Raw genomic sequence first — 17,737 nt, 5'->3', positions numbered from 1 at the left:
CTGTAGCTCCAACACCATCACCCTTAGCTGCTTCTCAGTCTCATCTTTTGTCCTCACCTGCTCCACCAGCTTGTTCAGCTCCTCCCGCGTTCCGCGCGCTTCCTCCTGAGCGGCATGCAATTGCTGCTGGGCCTGCGCTGTCAGGTTCCGTAACTCCTGTTTCGCTGCTTCGGCCTCCAGCCTCCAATGCTCAGCCTCTTGCGCGCTCATTGCGGCAACTCCAAAGTAGCCAGAAAGATTCGGAGGTTGCTGTCAGAGGCGCTGATGCGGCTACTCTAGAGTAACGACTCCTCACAGCATAGTCATTTTAGACTTTTATTAAGTGCTGATTATTTACAGTGCTCAGAGCTATCTATATACATGCTTTCGGTCAGGTGTCAGAACCTCCGAATGGAGATTGGCGAAGCTTTGGGAGACCCATCCTCTTCCCCCTACGTTTTCTGCGCAATTCCGGCGTCGGGGGAATTGGCCTTCCCCCCGGGCTCCCCCTTTCCTGTCCCACCTGGGTCAGTGGCTCCGCAACCTTGCCTGAGCCTCGGGCACCACTTCCTGATTTTCCGCTGGAGGCAGAGCTCTCCCTGCTCTCCCCAGCGCTTGGGGATGGGCTGGAACTTAAGAGGGGAGGGACTTCCCGGTATCCCCTGTCCCTCACAGGTAGCATTGTCTGGCCCGCATTTGACCAGCTTCTTTACAAGAATATCATGGGGCACCTTGTCAAAGGCCTTGCTGAAATCAAGATAGGCTACATCCACAGCGTTCCCCTCATCTACCAGGCTTATAATTCTGTCAAAAAATGAGATCAGCTTATTCTGACATGACTTATTTTTCAGAAACCCATGCTGACTTTTAGTGATCACAGAGTTTCTTTCTAGGTGCTCACAGGCTGTTTGCTTAATGATCTGCTCTAGAATCTTTCCTGGTATTGATGTCAGGCTGACTGGGCGGTAATTGTTTGGGTCCTCTCTTTTCCCCTTTTTGAAAATAGGGACATTTGCCCTCCTCCAGTCTGCTGGGACTTTGCCTGTTCTCCAGGAATTTTCAAAGATTATTGCCAGTGGTTCTGAAATCACCTCTGCCAGTGTGATCTTGTCCTCTGGGGTATTAGCCACCCCTCCCAATTTGGTGTCGTCTGCAAACTTGCTCAGGATGCCCTCAAGCCCATCATCTAAGTCATTGATAAAGATGTTGCATAAGACTGGGTCCAAGACAGAACCCTGTGGCACCCCACTAGTCACTTCTCTCCAGGATGAAGAGGAGCCATTGATGAGCAACACCCTTTGGGTTCGGTCAGTCAGCCAGTTACAAATCCACTGAATGGTAGCATTGTGTGGCCCACATTTTACCAGCTTCTTTACAAGAATATCATGGGGCACCTTGTCAAAGGCCTTGCTGAAATCAAGATAGGTACGTGATTTATGGGATCTTTAAAATGGTGACAGCTCGTGAGAAAACAGTTGGTTGGACTCGGTAAAAATTCCAGTGGGGAAAGAGAGACTGCAAGGATTTATGGTGAGGCTGAACATCAAATTCACACAGAAACAGATGCTCTTTGTTAAATCTGGCTTGGAAACATCTCAGAGGCCGTGAGAAGATTGAAGGATAATAATGATAGAACGGTTGGAAAAGATCTGGATTATGTTGGACTACAATGATTTTGGAACTTTGATTAGAAAGGCAGCAATTATCGATGTTTAGAATCCTCAGAATTTGAAGCACGGGAAGTCAATACATTTTATAATTTGGCATATTGGGATTAATGGATATGCATTTATATAATTTGGAATAATTGGTATGAAATCATAGAATCGTAGAGTTGGAAGAGACCACAAGGACCATCCAGTCCAACCCCCTGCCAAGCAGGAAACACCATCAAAGCATTCTTGACATATGGCTGTCAAGCCTCTGCTTAAAGACCCCAAAGAAGGAGACTCCACCACACTCCTTGGCAGCAAATTCCACTGCCGAACAGCTCTTACTGTCAGGATTGGTTTCTAAGTGAAAAATTCAATAAAAATTGATTATTATTTTTTTAAAAAGGACCCCCTCCTGCCAAGGAGGTACCTACCCCAGAGATCCCCCCCCTCAGGGATCACACCACCTCCAGGGAACAGGCTGCCCCGACACCATATGAAGATGTTGAATAAGACTGAAATTCTTATTCCAAGGGCCAAGTAGGAGCCGGCCCAAAACGTTTCAAAGCGGAAATAAGAAGAAAGCCACTCAAAGGACGAAGAGGCCCAGAGCCACATTGCAAGACGGTTTTATTGGCGAAAAATAATTCTGCTTTCTTCATTCCTCCACATACATCTTCACCCGCTGCTCTGCTTCGCCGCCAGCCGCTTGTCTCGCTCCTCGGCGATGGTGAGGCGGATGCCCTTCCCGCGAGGCAGCGAGATCCAAGGTTTGTTGCCCTGGAAGGAGCGCCAAGAGACAATAATCATTATTAATTGATTGATTAGTCATAGAATCATAAGAGTTGGAAGAGACCAAAAGGGCCATCCAGTCCAAACCCCTGCCAAGCAGGAAACACCATCAAAGCATTCTTGACATATGCCTGTCAAGTCTCTGCTTAAAGACCTCCAAAGAAGGAGACTCCACCACACTCCTTGGTAGCAAATTCCACTGCCGAACAGCTCTTACTGTCAGGAAGTTCTTCCTAATGTTTAGGTGGGATCTTCTTTCTTGTATTTTGAATCCATTGCTCCGTGTCCGCTTCTCTGGAGCAGCAGGAAACAATATTTCTCCCTCCTCTATATGACATCCTTTCATATATTGGAACATGGCTATCATATCACCCCTTAGCCTTCTCTTCTCCAGGCTAAACATACCCAGCTCCCTAAGCCGTTCCTCATAAGGCATCGTTTCCAGGCCTTTGACCATTTTGGTTGGCCCTTGTGGTCTCTTCCAACTCTATGATTCTGATCAGCAAGCCCTAGGCTCTGTGGTTTAACCCACAGCGCCCCCTGGGTCCCGGCAATAATAAAAGCAAGAATTTTTTTAAAAATGCAAATGATATTTTTTTTTTAAAAAAATGCAAACGAAAAGGAGATAATAAAAGAAAATAATTTCAATAATGCAAATAATAAAACAATTGTTAAAAATCCCATTCTGGCCAGCGCCCACCTTGCCGATGACGAAGATGTTGGAGAGCCTCGTGGCAAAGCTGTTGCCGTTGGTGTCCTTGACGTGGACCACGTCAAAGGAGCCGGGGTGCCTCTCGCGGTTGGTTATCACGCCAATGCGCCCCAAGTTGGCGCCCCCAGTCACCATGCAGAGGTTGCCTGTCGGGGAGAAGAGGGAGGGGGAAAGGGTCAGGAGGGGCCTGGGCAACAACGGCCCTGCGAGGCGGAACTGGGGACTGGGCAAGGGGGACAATATATGGAAAGACAGTGGTGCCTCGCTCGACGAATTTAATTCGTTCCGCGGGTCTTTCCTTATCATGAAAAATTCGTCTAGCGAATCCCATAGGAACGCATTGAATTTTTTGGGGGCCCATAGGAACACATTAATTGAATTTCAACGCATCCCTATGGGAAACCGCGATTCGCTCGGCGAATTTTCCATAAAACGAATTCGTCTAGTGAGGCAACCTCCGCTAGGAAAAAGAACCTTTCATCAAGCGGAAATTTCGTTAAGCGGGGCATTCGTTAAGCGAGGCACCACTGCAACAATATAAAATGGCTTCAAAAAACGGCAGGGTGGATCTGATTTAAATCAAACTGATTTAAATCACGATTTAAATCACTAGTCAGTATGGCTTGATTTAAATCATCGTTTTCTACATAAAGACTAATTCTTGCTGGCATAACTTTAATATGCAAGTCGATGAAGATTTTTAGAACAACAACTTTTCATATTAGTTTTTTCTTATCCCCAGTTTAATAGGTTAATCATTCATATTTGGACAACTTTTCTGTTGTACTTGGGAAGGAGAAAAATAATCGCTACCTTAATAATAACCATCTAAATAGATTTATTCAACTGAAACAATAACATTACAGCATATTAAAAAATCCCTTCAGTAGCACCTCAAAGACCAACTAAGTTTTTATTTTGGTATGAGCTTTTGTGTGCATGCATGCACACTTCTTCAGATACACTTGAAACAGAAGAATTAGAATATCCTTTTAATTGAAAAATTAGAATATCATTGAAAAGTTCATTTATTTCAGTAATGTACCTTAAAAGGTGAAACCTGTATAGACTCATGACATGCAAAGCAAGATATGTCAAGCCTTTATTTGTTGTAATTGTGATGATTATGGCGTACAGCTGAAGAAAACCCCAAATTCACAATCTCAGAAAATTAGAATAGTGTTTAGCTACTCAATCCATAACTTTAAGGTGCTACTGAAGGAATTTTATTTTGTTTCGACTCAGACCAACACGGCTACCTACCTGTAACTAGAATTACAGCATATGTTATTTGCTTAAACAAACACCCATGTTTGTTAACTAATTTGGCTAAACAAAAACAATATATATATATATTTTAAGAAACTTAGACTTAGCCCAGCCTACACTTGAAAAACTTAAAATACTGTCCACTCCAAACAATCAGAAAAATATTGTTTCTATTCTATTCACTGAACTTCTTGAAACTTAGCACTGAAGGGGCTGATTCGGTATTCATAGGTTTGTAGAACAATAGGATTAAGGTCTTTTTCTCAACTCTGTTTATGTCATAACATTTTTGCTGTGAAGAAGAGGCATGTGACCTCTGTTGAGTCAAATTCAGTTTTGAGAACTGCAAAAGTAAACCAAGCGTCTGTGATAATATCTTGTAGGCAGAGAAACTGCCCAATAATCTTACAAAAAGAGCATGACATTGTGAATGGATTAATGCAGGCATCACCAAACTTCGGCCCTCCAGATGCTTTGGACTACAATTCCCATCTTCCCTGACCACTGGTCCTGTTAGCTAGAGATCATGGGAGTTGTGGGCCAAAACATTGGGAGGGCCGCAGTTTGGGGGTGCCTGGATTAATGGAATTTATTTACCCCCAAAATTAAACATATACAACCTTATTTTACATAATAAAAAAACTCATCTTTATTTATTTTTTTGAAATCAAAAAAATTGGGAAAGGATTCCGGCACTCTTGACGCGCTCAGAGGAACCGCCACCTGTGTCAAACTTGATGAAGTCGGTGATCTTGCCCGTCTGCAGGTCGACCTGGACGGTGTCATTGACCTTGACCAGGGGGTCCGGGTAGCGGATGGTGCGGGCGTCGTGTGTCACCAGACGGGGCGTGCCCTTGGTGCCCACCAGGATACGACGCACCTTGCACAGCTTGTACTGCCCGGAGGAATGGAAGAAGAAATCAGTCCTTTTTGTCAATATTAAGAGCAGGCTTCCTCACCTTTGGCCCTCCAGACAACCACTGGTCCTGCTAGCTAGGGATCATGGGAGTTGCTGGGCAAAAATATCTGGAGTGCCAAGATTGAGGAAGCCGGTTTAAGAGGCAAGGAGAGTCATAGAATCGTAGAGTTGGAAGAGACCACAAGGGCCATCCAAACCAACCCCCTGCCGAGCAGGAAACACCATCAAAGCATTCTTGACATATGCCTGTCATAGAATCCTAGAGTTGGAAGAGACCACAAGGGCCATCCAGTCCAAACCCCTGCCAAGCCTCTGCTTAAAGACCTCCAAAGAAGACTCCACCCCACTCCTTGGCAGCAAATCCAACTGCCGAACAGCTCTTACTGTTAGGAAGTTCTTCCTAATGTGGAGGTGGAAGCTTCTTTCTTGTAGTTTGAATCCATTGCTCCGTGTCCGCTTCTCTGGAGCAGCAGAAAACAACCTTTCACCCTCCTCTATATGACATCCTTTGATATATTTGAACATGGCTATCACCCCTTAACCTTCTCTTCTCCAGGCTAAACATACCCAGTTCCCTAAGCCGTTCCTCATAAGGCATCATTTCAAGGCCTTTGACCATTTTGGTTGCCCTCTTCTGGACACGTTCCAGCTTGTCCGTATCATTCTTGAACTGTGGTGCCCAGAACTGGACACAGTACTCCAGGTGAGGTCTGACCAGAGCAGAATACAGTGGTACTATTACTTCCCTTGATCTAGACGCTATACTCCTATTGATGCAGCCCAGAATTGCATTGGCTTTTTCAGCTGCTGCATCACACTGTTGACTCATGTCAAGTTTGTGATCTACCAAGACTCCTAGATCCTTTCCACATGTACTGCTCTCAAGCCAGGTGTCTCCCATCCTGTATCTGTGCCTTTCTTTCTTTCTTTTTTGCCCAAGTGTAGTACTTTACATTTCTCCCTGTTAAAATTCATCTTGTTTGCTTTGGCCCTGTTGTCTAATCTGTTAAGGTCATTCTGAAGTGTGATCCTGCCCTCTGGGGTATTAGCCACCCCTCCCAATTTGGTGTCATCTGCAAACTTGCTCAGGATGCCCTCAAGCCCATCATCCAAGTCACTGATGAAGATGTTGAATAAGACTGGGCCCAAGACAGAACCCTGTGGCACCCCACTAGTCACTACTCTCCAGGATGAACCCTTTGGGTTCGGTCAGTCAGCCAGTTACAAATCCACTGAATGGTAGCATTGTCTAGCCCGCATTTTACCAGCTTCTTTACAAGAATATCATGGGGCACCTTGTCAAAGGCCTTGCTGAAATCAAGATAGGCTATATCCACAGCGTTCCCTTCATCTACCAGGCTTGTAATTCTGTCAAAAAATGAGATCAGATTAGCCTGACATAACTTATTTTTTCAGAAACCCATGCTGAGTTTTAGTGATCTTTCTGTTAAAAAAAAGGGATTTGAATCTGGTCTAATTTATGAGGGATTTAAATAGCAAAACCACTCCAAGCATTGAACATTCATTCCTCTGGCCGTCCGTCTTAAGATGCCAGCAAAAGGCTGAGTCTTTTGGCAAGAAAAGGATACGAATAGAGCCCCCCCAATTCTCACCTTGGCCTCCTCGGGGCTGATCCGGTGCACGGCAAAGCGCCCCTTGGTGTCGTAAACCAGGCGGAAGTGCTCCCCTGTCTTCTCAATGCTGATGACGTCTGTGGGGAGAAAGAGGGAAGGCGTTGCGACGGGATGCTGGCGTGGCGCAAACACCGCGTAAACCCATTTCCCCCTCCCTGCAGGATGCCCCACTGCTGGAGATTGGGCCTCACCCATGAAGCCTGCCGGGTAGGTGACGTCAGTGCGAACTTTGCCGTCGATCCTGACAAAGCGCTGCATGCAGATCTTCTTGACCTCATCGCCCGTCAGGGCGTACTTGAGCCGGTTGCGGAGGAAAATCACAAGCGGGAGGCACTCACGCAGCTTGTGGGGTCCCGTCGACGGGCGCGGCGCCTAGAACCCCAAAAGGGAAAGGGAAGGTTAGAGGGCAGCAAATCTAGAGCGCCTGAAACTGAAACTCCCAGAATCCGGCTGGCCCTGGACATAAATAGATTGTTGCTATTATGATGATCATAGAATCCTAGAGTTGGAAGAGACCACAAGGGCCATCCAGTCCAACCCCCTGCCAAGCAGGAAACACCATCAAAGCATTCTTGACATGTGCCTGTCATAGAATCCTAGAGTTGGAAGAGACCACAAGGGCCATCCAGTCCAACCCCCTGCCAAGCCTCTGCTTAAAGACCTCCAAAGGAGACTCCACCACACTTCTTGGCAGCAAATTCCACTGTCGAACAGCTCTTACTGTCAGGAAGTTCTTCCTAATGTTGAGGTGGAATCTTCTTTCTTGTAGTTTGATGATGATGATGCAACCTTGAGAAAACACCTGAAGGCAGGTGTTCCTCTCCAGGGAAGCTTTTTCATATGTACTTTTTAATTCAATTTAAATAATTTAGACAGACTTCCAGTGGGCATGGAAGCTCAATAATCTATGCATTTATTTATTTTGTGTTTTATTCATGCAGGCGGTATTTATATTTATATCATGCAGGTTTTTTCCACAGGTGATATTTTACATCCCCTCATTGTTTTGTCACAACGTTTGACCGACTCCCCAACTTCTCCTTCCCCAAGATCCTTTTATTTTTCTACATATTGTTCTTTTGATCTACAGTGGTACCTCGGTTTATGAACACAATTGGTTCCGGAAGTCTGTTCATAAACTGAAGCGTTCATAAACTGAAGCGAACTTTCCCACTGAAAGTAATGGAAAGTGGATTAATCTGTTCCAGACGGTCCGCAGAGTAACCGTTCATAAACTGAAGCGAACTTTCCCATTGAAAGTAATGGAAAGTGGATTAATCCGTTCCAGACGGGTCCGCGGAGTACTTAAACTGAAGCATTCATAAACTGAAACATGGGTGTAATTGGTTCCGGAAGTCTGTTCATAAACTGAAGCGTTCATAAACTGAAGTGAACTTTCCCATTAAAAGTAATGGAAAGTGAATTAATCCGTTCCGGATGGGTCTGCGGTGTTCATAAACCGAAAATTCATAAACCGAGGTGTTCATAAACCGAGGTTCCACTGTATAATGTTGTGTTACGTTTCTCTATAGAATCCTAGAGTTGGAAGAGACCACAAGGGCCATCCAGTCCAACCCCCTGCCAAGCAGGAAACACCATCAAAGCATTCTTGACATATGCCTGTCAAGCCTCTGCTTAAAGACCTCCAAAGGAGGAGACTCCACCACTCCTTGGCAGCAAATTCCACTGTCGAACAGCTCTTACTGTCAGGAAGTTCTTCCTAATGTTGAGGTTTTCAAGCCCAACATTTCCATGCCTGCATTCAATGCAAAAAAGCTCTTTTCCCGGCACCACGTGCTGAACTATGCTATGTGTCTATAACTGGTCATCAGTTAGTTCCAATTTGCATTGTGTTCCAATTTTGCATTTTTCTGCTATAAACTCTCCCAGGATGAACGGCGGAATTTAATCAGAAACCACAAGTAATTCATTGATTAGAAATTCAAGAAACCACCACAAGAAATTGAATACGCAAATAAGGAATCCAAACTAAAGGTAAGGCGTTTCATAAAGAAGGGAAAACCAAGAAGCCCAGGTGCAAACTAATGCACAGTAACAGTAAGAGCTGTTCGACAGTGGAACTTGCTGCCAAGAAGTGTGGTGGAGTCTCCTTCTTTGGAGGTCTTTAAGCAGAGGCTTGACAGGCACATGTCAAGAATGCTTTGATGGTGTTTCCTGCTCGGCAGGGGGTTGGACTGGATGGCCCTTGTGGTCTCTTCTAACTCTTATGATTCTATTCAAATGCCTGAAGTGCAAGGCTCCCTTTTTAAAAAGGCTCGTCAAAGGAAACAGAAAGAGGCTTTTTACACCATCTCCTTTTATACACAGTTGGAAGAGAGATACTTGCAAAGACTCCTGTCAGTTTGTCCAGCATCCAGTGTTTCGGGGCTGCCACCCGTTTCAGGTGCTTCTTGGGTCCTCGAGCCTGAGGTGGGGAAAGCAGGCAGAGAGTGTGGATTCGAATCTGTCCCGGACGTTGAAGCGGATTATTCTCGCAAGGCAGCGGGCTCCACTAGATGACCCTCGGGACCCTTCGAGCCATCCCTGTTCTATGAACCCGCACCCAGCTCTTCAGCCACTCCCATTTAAACTGATTTCCATTTAAACTGATTTCCATTTTAATTGATTCCCATTTAAACGGATTCCCATTTAACTTGATTCCAATTTAGTTTCTAGTCGAGCATCCTTGGGCTCCCTTCTCCCTTCGGGCAACCCCCCCTCCCAAGCAGGATGATCAGGATCCGGCCCCGCTCCTGCACCCCAGTCCAGTGGCAGGCAGTTCCCCGGGCCCCGCCAAGCCCCGCTTCCCAAGCGATCGCTTTAGGCTTTAGGGCATGTCTGGCCGGCGGCCTGAACTGCGCATGCTCCCCGCCCCCCAGCCCTAGCTCGTCCCTTCGCGGCGCCATTTCCCAGCCCCAAGGAAGAGCGGCGTCTCCCGGTGTCCCCGGCCCCGAAAGCGCCGCGCTCGGTGGAGCCGCCGCCTCGGATGGCGACGGATGGCTCCGCCGGCCGAAGCCCAAGCACCCACCATGGCTGCGAGCTCTCGACGCAAAAGGAGAGCACTTCCGCCGGCCGAGGGGGTTATATATCCGGGTCGGGCAGGGCGGAGCGACGAGACGTCGCGCTGCCCCGCAGCGACACCTGGTGGATGGAAGCGTCGCCGCGTCGCGCGGAGGTTTCGCAGCCAATGAAATGGGGAAATGGGGAGTGTTTTCATTTTAATTCTAATTCTATTTTTAGTTTAATTTTTCTATTTTTCTTTTGGTTCTTTTTTCTTTTGGTTATTTAGGTTTCAGGCTTTTTTGTTAAGTTTGGTTGTTTATATATATATATATATATATATGTATGTATGTATGTATGTATATGTGTGTATGTATGTATATATATGTATATGTGTGTGTGTATGTATATATATGTATGTATTAAACTTCTTTTTTTTCATTCCTAAACATTAGGAAGAACTTCCTGACAGTAAGAGCTGTTCGACAGTGGAATTTGCTGCCAAGGAATGTGGAACGGCTTAGGGAGCTGGGTATGTTTAGCCTGGAGAAGAGAAGGTGAAGGGGTGATATGATAGCCATGTTCCAATATATAAAAGGATGTCATATAGAGGAGGGAGAAAGGTTGTTTTCTGCTGCTTCAGAGAAGCGGACACGGAGCAATGGATTCAAACTACAAGAAAGAAGATTCCACCTCAACATTAGGAAGAACTTCCTGACAGTAAGAGCTGTTCAACAGTGGAATTTGCTGCCAAGAAGTGTGGTGGAGTCTCCTTCTTTGGAGGTCTTTAAGCAGAGGCTTGACAGGCATATGTCAAGAATGCTTTGATGGTGTTTCCTGCTTGGCAGGGGGGTTGGACTGGATGGCCCTTGTGATCTCTTCCAACTCTACGATTCTATGATTCTATGACAGGCATATGTCAAGAATGCTTTGATGGTGTTTCCTGCTTGGCAGGCGGTTGGACTGGATGGCCCTTGTGGTCTCTTCCAACTCTAGGATTCTATGATTCATTATGCTTTCAAGTTATTTTATAAAATAAAAAATTCCTTCCAGCAGCACCTTAAATCATAGAATCATAGAATCATAGATCAAAGCATTCTTGACATATGGCTGTCAACAAGGGCGTACCCACCATGCGGCAAGTTAGGGCAGCTGCCCTACTCTAGAAGCAGGGCTGGTGGGCAGAGGCGGAGCACAGCCCGGCGGAGCGCGAGTTCGCCATTCCCGCCGCACCGCGCCGCACCCTCCCTCCAGCTCCCCGGCGCGCCCTCAGGCAAGGCCAAGCGCGGCGGGGAACCAGGGAGCGCGGCGCGGTGGGCGGGAACGCCGAACTCGCGCTCCGCTGGGCTGGGCTCCGCCTCCGCCCACCAGCCCTGCTGCTAGGGAGGGGCACAGCCCGGCGGAGCGCGAGTTCGCCGTTCCCGCCCGCTGCGCTGCGCCCTCCCTCCAGCTCCCCGTCGCGCCCTCTGGCAAGGCCAAGCGCGGCGGGGAACCAGAGAGCGCGGCGCGGCGGGCGGGAACGCTGAACTCGCGCTCCGCTGGGCTGGGCTCCGCCTCCGCCCACCAGCCCTGCTTCTAGGGAGGGGCACAGCCCGGCGGAGTGTGAGTTCGCTGTTCCCGCCCACTTTGTGGCCCCTCCCCTTCCGTGCCTTGGCCCCTCCCCTTGCCCCCCCCTAGTTTTGATCCTGGGTACGCCCATGGCTGTCAAGCCTCTGCTTCAAGACCTCCAAAGAAGGAGACTCCACCACACTCCTTGGTAGCAAATTCCACTGCCGAACAGCTCTTACTGTCAGGAAGTTCTTCCTAATGTTGAGGTGGAATCTTCTTTCTTGTAGTTTGAATCCATTGCTCTGTGTCCCCTTCTCTGGAGCAGCAGAAAACAACCTTTCTCCCTCCTCTATACGGCATCTTTTAATATACTTGAACATGGCTATCATATCACCCCTTAACCTTCTCTTCTCCAGGCTAAACATACCCAGCTCCCTAAGCCGTTCCTCATAAGGCATCGTTTCCAGGCCTTTGGAAATCGCGTCCAGACAGACGGGGACCCGAGGGTCATCCAGTCCAACCAGCCAGCAAGGCAGGCATCTGGCCCCTGGCCTTCTGGAGAGAAAGCGGCTAGTCCAGGCATCCGCAAACTGTGGCCCTCCCGATGTTTTGGCCTACAACTCCCATGATCCCTAGCTAACAGGACCAGTGGTCAGGGGTGATAGGAATTGTAGTCCAAAACATCGGGAGGGCCTGGGCTAGTCTGTTGGTGCGCCGACGGACAGTTCCGTGATCCAGACCTGGTCCTGCGAATGCAAAACGGGTCATTCACGGCCAGGCATGGAATTCACAAATGCAGGTAGGCTGCCTTTGGCTCTGGAGGCTCCACCTCTGATCCCAGGGAGGGCACAGATCCGGGAGGAAGGGGGACGGGGCTGAGCTGGAGGTGGGTTGGGGGGTCCGGGGCGCGAGTGACTCATGTCTTGAAAGGCAAGATTGTTGAAGCCCTCAAACTGGGGCGCCTCCGACGGCCAGCACTTCCTTCTCTCGAACCCTGGATCCCCAAAGCCTTGGCCCTCCCCTTCCTTTCCCCACCGCTCCTCACACCCGCCTCCGGCCGCATATGCTATGTCACCCACCGCAATGGCGCCCATGCCAGACCAATCGCCAGTGCCCACTTCCAGCACCGCATGTGAGACGACATGGGATCAAAGCAGCAGCTCCTCCTGCCAGGAAGGAATTCGAACCCGCCACCTGCTAAACGCCTCACAAACCCCAAGTGGCGGGGAGTCCCAAAGGGATTCTCTTTTTTGAACCAGAATGCCCCACATCTTTATAGGGCAGTCCCAAAGGTGGACAAATGCCATCACGTTTAAAGGAGTTTAATAGGAATAATAGAAGGAAGTTTAGTTATCATAGCAACTCCAGTGGCAGGCAGTCTCAAAGGCGCCAAACTTTCTGAGATGGCTTAGCTGGAACTCTCCACCGCTGTCAATAATAATAATAATAATAATAATAATAATAATAATAAAACAATATTTTTTTATTTATACCCTCTGTCCACGAGACCCTCAAAGGCGACGGCTGCTTCTGCTGCCGCATGGCTTTCCGGGAAAATTGGGTTTTTGCAAGTAGCCAAAAAAAAGTAGCTAAGGCAAATAGGAAGGGGCTAAGGCAGTAAGGTACGTAGCCAAGGCAAGTAGAAAAGTAGCCAAGGCGGCAAGGCAAGTAGCCAAGGCAAGTAGGCAAGTAGCCAAAGTGGCAAGGCAAGTAGCCAAGGCAAGCAGGCAATTAGCCAAGGCGACAATGCAAGTACCCAAGGCAAGAAGAGAAGGCGGCAAGGTAGCAAGGCAAGTAGCCAAACCAAGTAGCCAAGTAGCCAATGGAAGTAGGCAAGTAGTCAAGGCGGCAAGGAAAATAGCGAAGACAAGTAGGCAAGCAGGCAAGGCAAGTAGCCATGGCAGGTAGGAAAGTAGCCAAGGCAAATAGGCAAGTAGCCAAAACAAGTAGCCAAGGCAAGTAGTCAAGGCGACAATGCAAGTACCCAAGGCAAGAAGAGAAGGCGGCAAGGTAGCAAGGCAAGTAGCCAAACCAAGTAGCCAAGTAGCCAATGGAAGTAGGCAAGTAGTCAAGGCGGCAAGGAAAATAGCGAAGACAAGTAGGCAAGCAGGCAAGGCAAGTAGCCATGGCAGGTAGGAAAGTAGCCAAGGCAAATAGGCAAGTAGCCAAAACAAGTAGCCAAGGCAAATAGGCAAGTAGCCACGGCAAGTAGATAAGTAACCAAGGCAAGTCAGCAAGTAGCCATGGCCGCGGGGCAAGTAGCCAAGGGAAGTAGGCAAGTAGCAAAGGCGGTAAAGCAAATAGCCAAGCAAGTAGGTAAGTAACCATGGCAAGTAGGCAAGTAGCGAACGCAGCTAGGCAAATAGCCAAGGCAAGTAGGAAAGTAGCCAAGGCGGCAAGGCAAATAGCCAAGTAGCAAAGTCGGAAAGGCAAGTGGCCAAGGCAAGTAGGCAAGCAGCCAAGGGCGCAAGGCAATTAGTCCAGGCAAACAGGAAAGACCCAAGGCAAGTAGCCAAGGCAAGTAGCCAAGAAGTCAAGGCGGCAAAACAAGTAGCCAAGGCGGGAAGGGGAGTAGCCAAGGCAAGTATGCAAGTAGGCAAAGCAGAAAGGCATGTAGCCAAGGCAAGTAGGCACGTAGCCAAGGCGGCAAGGTAACTAGCCAAGGCAAGTAGCCAAGTAGCCAAGGTGGCAAGGCAAGTAGACAAGGTAAGTAGGCAAGTAGCCGCCTCGGCTACTTGCCGCCTTGGCTTCTTGCCTTGGCTGCTTTCCTACTTGCCTTGGCTACTTGTCTTTCTGCCTTTGCCACTTGCCAACTTGCCTTGGCGCCTTGGCTACTTTCCTACTTGCCTTGGCTAGTTGCCTTGCCGCCTTGGCTACGTGTCTACTTGCCTTGCCTACTTGCCTTTCCGCTTTGCCTGCTTGCCTTGGCCACTCCCCTTCCTGCCTTGGCTACTTTCCTACTTGTCTTGCCTACTTGCCTTGCTGTGTTTGCTACTTGCCTACTTGCCATGGTTACTTACTTACTTGCTTGGCTATTTGCTTTACCGCCTTGGCTACTTGGCTTGCCTACTTCCCTTGGCTACTTGCCTTGCCGCCATAGCTACTTGCCGAGTTGCCTTGGTTACTTACCTACTTGCCTTGGCTATTTGCCATGTCTCCTTCTCTACTTGCTTACTTTCCTTGCCTACTTGCCAACTTGCCTTGGCTACTTGCCTTTCTGCTTTGCCTACTTGCATACTTGCCTTGGCTACTCCCCTTCCCGCCTTGGCTACTTGCCTACTTGCCTTGGCTACTTGTTTTGCCGCCTTGGCTTCTTGGCTACTTGCCTTGGCTACTTGCCTTGGGTCTTTCCTATTTGCCTGGACTAATTGCCTTGCGGCCTTGGCTGCTTGCCTACTTGCCTTGGCCAACAGAAGGCAAGTAGGCAAGGCAAGTAGACAAGTAGCCAAAGTGGCCTGGTAAGGCAAGTAGGCACATGGCCAATGCCAACAGGCAAAAAGCCAAGGCGGGAAGGGAAGTAGCCAAGGCTAGTATGCAAGTAGGTAAAGCAGAAATGCAAGTAGCCAAGGCAAGTAGGCACGTAGCCAAGGCGGCAAGTTGGCAAGTTGGCAAGGAAAGTAAGCAAGTAGAGAAGGAGACAAGGCAAGTAGCCAAGGCAAGTAGGCAAGATGGCAAAGTGGCAAGTCAAGTAGCCAAACAAGTAGGCAATGACCCAAGTCCACAAGGCAAGTAGGCAAGGCAAGTAGACAAGTAGCCAAAGCGGCTAGGTAATTTGCCAAGGCAAGTAGGCAAGTGGCCAATGCGAACAGGGAAATAGGCAAGGCAAGTCGCCAAGGCGAGTAGGAAAGTAGCGACAGAGGCAAGGCAAGTAGCCAAGGCATGTAACCAATTAGCCAAGGCAGACAGTTGCTGACAGTTGGGACAGTTGGTGGCTGAGGTTAGAGAGGAGGAGTTCAGTGGGTGTGAGGGTACCAGAGGGAGTGCTGTTACATGTTCTCCACCTGCAAGATTGTATCGTTGTTTTACCATTTAATACTTGTCTTCACACTTATTATTTGTCTTTTTCGATTTGTTTTACCTCGTTCTTGACTGTTAATAAAGTATAGGATTAAAAGAGGAAAAAAACAGTATTCCCCCCCCCCCCCGTCGAAGACAAGAAGGTTTAGCTGTATTTCGAACTACCTAGGTCACCAGGCACGGTAGTGAGGACAGCACAACTACTGTATACAGTTACACCAGAGATTTTCTACCTTCTTGAGTTCACAGTTCCCTTGACCAACTACATTATTTATCCAGCACCCCTGTGGGGCTCAGGAGCCCCGTTATGTCACCTATTACCTGAAGACCTGCCAGCCTCTCACCCTTTATCAAACACCCTCCCTTGGGGAGTGTTCCTTCAGCCTCCTCTCCTCTCCCCTCTCCTTGGGAGTCCTCTGGGCAGCCGCTGCTGCCACCCCGGTCTCTGAGCTGCCCCCCTGCCCCAAAGAGAGGTGCCTCCTCAAACAGCCGCCTCACAGAGCTCTGGGACTTGTCTGTCCATTCTCAACAGCAAGCGTTGATGGACTGGCTGGCTGGGCTCCCTCGCCCGCTTGCTTGCTTGCTTACTCCAAGGCCACCTCAGCTCCTCGCAACCAACACCCCCTGGCCAGCCTCAGAGGCACCATTCACCTGCAGAGCTTGTAGCCAGGGCTGCTGCAACAAACAGCTGTGCAAGCCTTTGGGAAGCAGAGATGTGAGAGGGCATCAGAGGAGGGAGGGATGGAAAGAGGGACAGAGACCAGTGTTGCCCATGGCACCCCTGACCATCCTTCAAGGCACCCCAGGGGGCCACGGCACACTGGTTGAAAACCACTGAGTTTATGGGAATGTTAGGGATGTGGATTAGGATATATTATTAGATAGATCCTATCCAAGCTTGTGTTAGCAAGCTTCCAATATCAGCAGAGTGACATTCCCCTTTTGTGCGCAGCAAAGCATGTGCGTTAGATTCGCTAGAATCTCTATAACAATATTACACTTTATAGTTCAACATTACACTTCCTGGCAAAGGTCCCCTTTGTCCCTCTTAAAAGAAATACACAACACAGTGTTTATAAAATAAGATAGAGTTTACTTACAGTTTCATCCTGAGTTACAGCATAATCTCAGAAAGGCAGGCTTGCTTAGAAAAGTTACAAGTATATATACATCTAGAGACTACTTAGTAAAGTAAGACTCCATTTGGTCTCACTCTTGGCTGCAGGCCTAGAGTGAGAACCATGCTAACTAGAGATTCTCTGGAGATGTGTCCTCATCGAGGGAGGAAGTAGCTAAGAGAGAGAGTGATTGCAGGCTAGGGCTTTTGTCTAATCCAACTCATTTGCATGTCTGAGGGAACAGGAACTGACCTGTAGTCAGGTGTCCCTCCAGGTGAGTTCCTGTTAGTGGACACTCTAGGAACTGTTGTGACTTGTCTGCCCCAGTGTTCCATCCCACAAACCCCTTCTCAGGCAATTCACAACATTCATTACATACAAAACAAAACATAAGCAACTTTATTCAACCACCCAAGAGTCCCAGCTTGACTCGCAGGTTCTGGAAACTCTGTCTTGGCAGGGGTTTTGTTAGAATGTCTGCTGTCATCTCCGATGTGCAGCAGTACGACAGTTCGACAAGTCCATCTTGTATCATCTGGCGAACGTAGTGGTACCTGACCCCAATGTGTTTTGAGCGTGCTAGGAACTTCTCATTCTGCGCCAGCTTTAGACAGCTTTGGTTGTCCTCCAGCAGGCTTATAGGTTCCTTTCTCTCCACGCCAAAGTCTGTTAGGAGTTGGTTCAGCCAGGAAATCTCTCTGCACGCTTCTGTAGCCGCAACATATTCCGATTCTGTAGACGATAAAGCTATACATTTCTGTTTATAACTGCCCCATGTGATAGCTCCGCCCCCATACATAAAGACATGCCCGCTTGTGGATTTATAATCAGAATTATCACCCGCCCAGTCAGCATCAGTGTACCCAATGAGCTTAAGGTCACTGACAGCTGGTAACTTTAATTTACAATCCATTGTACCCTTAAGATATCGAACCACCCTCTTCACACCAACCCAATCATGCTCAGTGGGACTACTCACTTTCCTGCTGAGAATCCCTACTGCATTGGCTAAATCAGGTCTGCACGTGGTAACTAAATACAAAAGTTTACCAATCGCTGAACGATACTCTGTGTTGTTTGGCAGCAGCTTCGAATCC

General features: G+C 48.2%; 1 protein-coding gene across 1 annotated transcript; it reads right to left on the bottom strand.

Moving 5' to 3' along the window:
* Positions 1-2,244: 2,244 nt before the first annotated feature.
* Positions 2,245-10,023, bottom strand: LOC132591494 (small ribosomal subunit protein eS4-like). The gene is made up of 7 exons (XM_060270214.1): positions 9,986-10,023; positions 9,305-9,382; positions 7,149-7,329; positions 6,937-7,034; positions 5,128-5,299; positions 3,124-3,281; positions 2,245-2,411 (listed from the first exon to the last, which is right to left on the bottom strand). The coding sequence occupies exons 1-7, from the start codon at positions 9,986-9,988 to the stop codon at positions 2,310-2,312; spliced, it is 792 nt and encodes a 263-aa protein (XP_060126197.1). The 5' UTR covers positions 9,989-10,023; the 3' UTR covers positions 2,245-2,309.
* Between the last annotated feature and the right edge of the window lie 7,714 nt (positions 10,024-17,737).

The sequence above is a fragment of the Zootoca vivipara genome, chromosome Z (genome assembly GCF_963506605.1).
Source record: "Zootoca vivipara chromosome Z, rZooViv1.1, whole genome shotgun sequence".
Classification (NCBI taxonomy): Eukaryota; Metazoa; Chordata; class Lepidosauria; order Squamata; family Lacertidae; genus Zootoca; species Zootoca vivipara.
Note: the sequence above shows the minus strand (reverse complement) of the source record. Positions and strands in the feature narration are given on the sequence as shown.

Excerpts from the sequence above, each read along its gene's own strand:
- LOC132591494 (XM_060270214.1), bottom strand. Across the intron at positions 7,035-7,148 it reads CTACCCGGCAGGCTTCATGG|ACGTCATCAGCATTGAGAAG; the intron begins GTGAGGCCCAAT and ends TTCTCCCCACAG. Across the intron at positions 3,282-5,127 it reads CTTCATCAAGTTTGACACAG|GCAACCTCTGCATGGTGACT; the intron begins GTGGCGGTTCCT and ends TCTCCCCGACAG.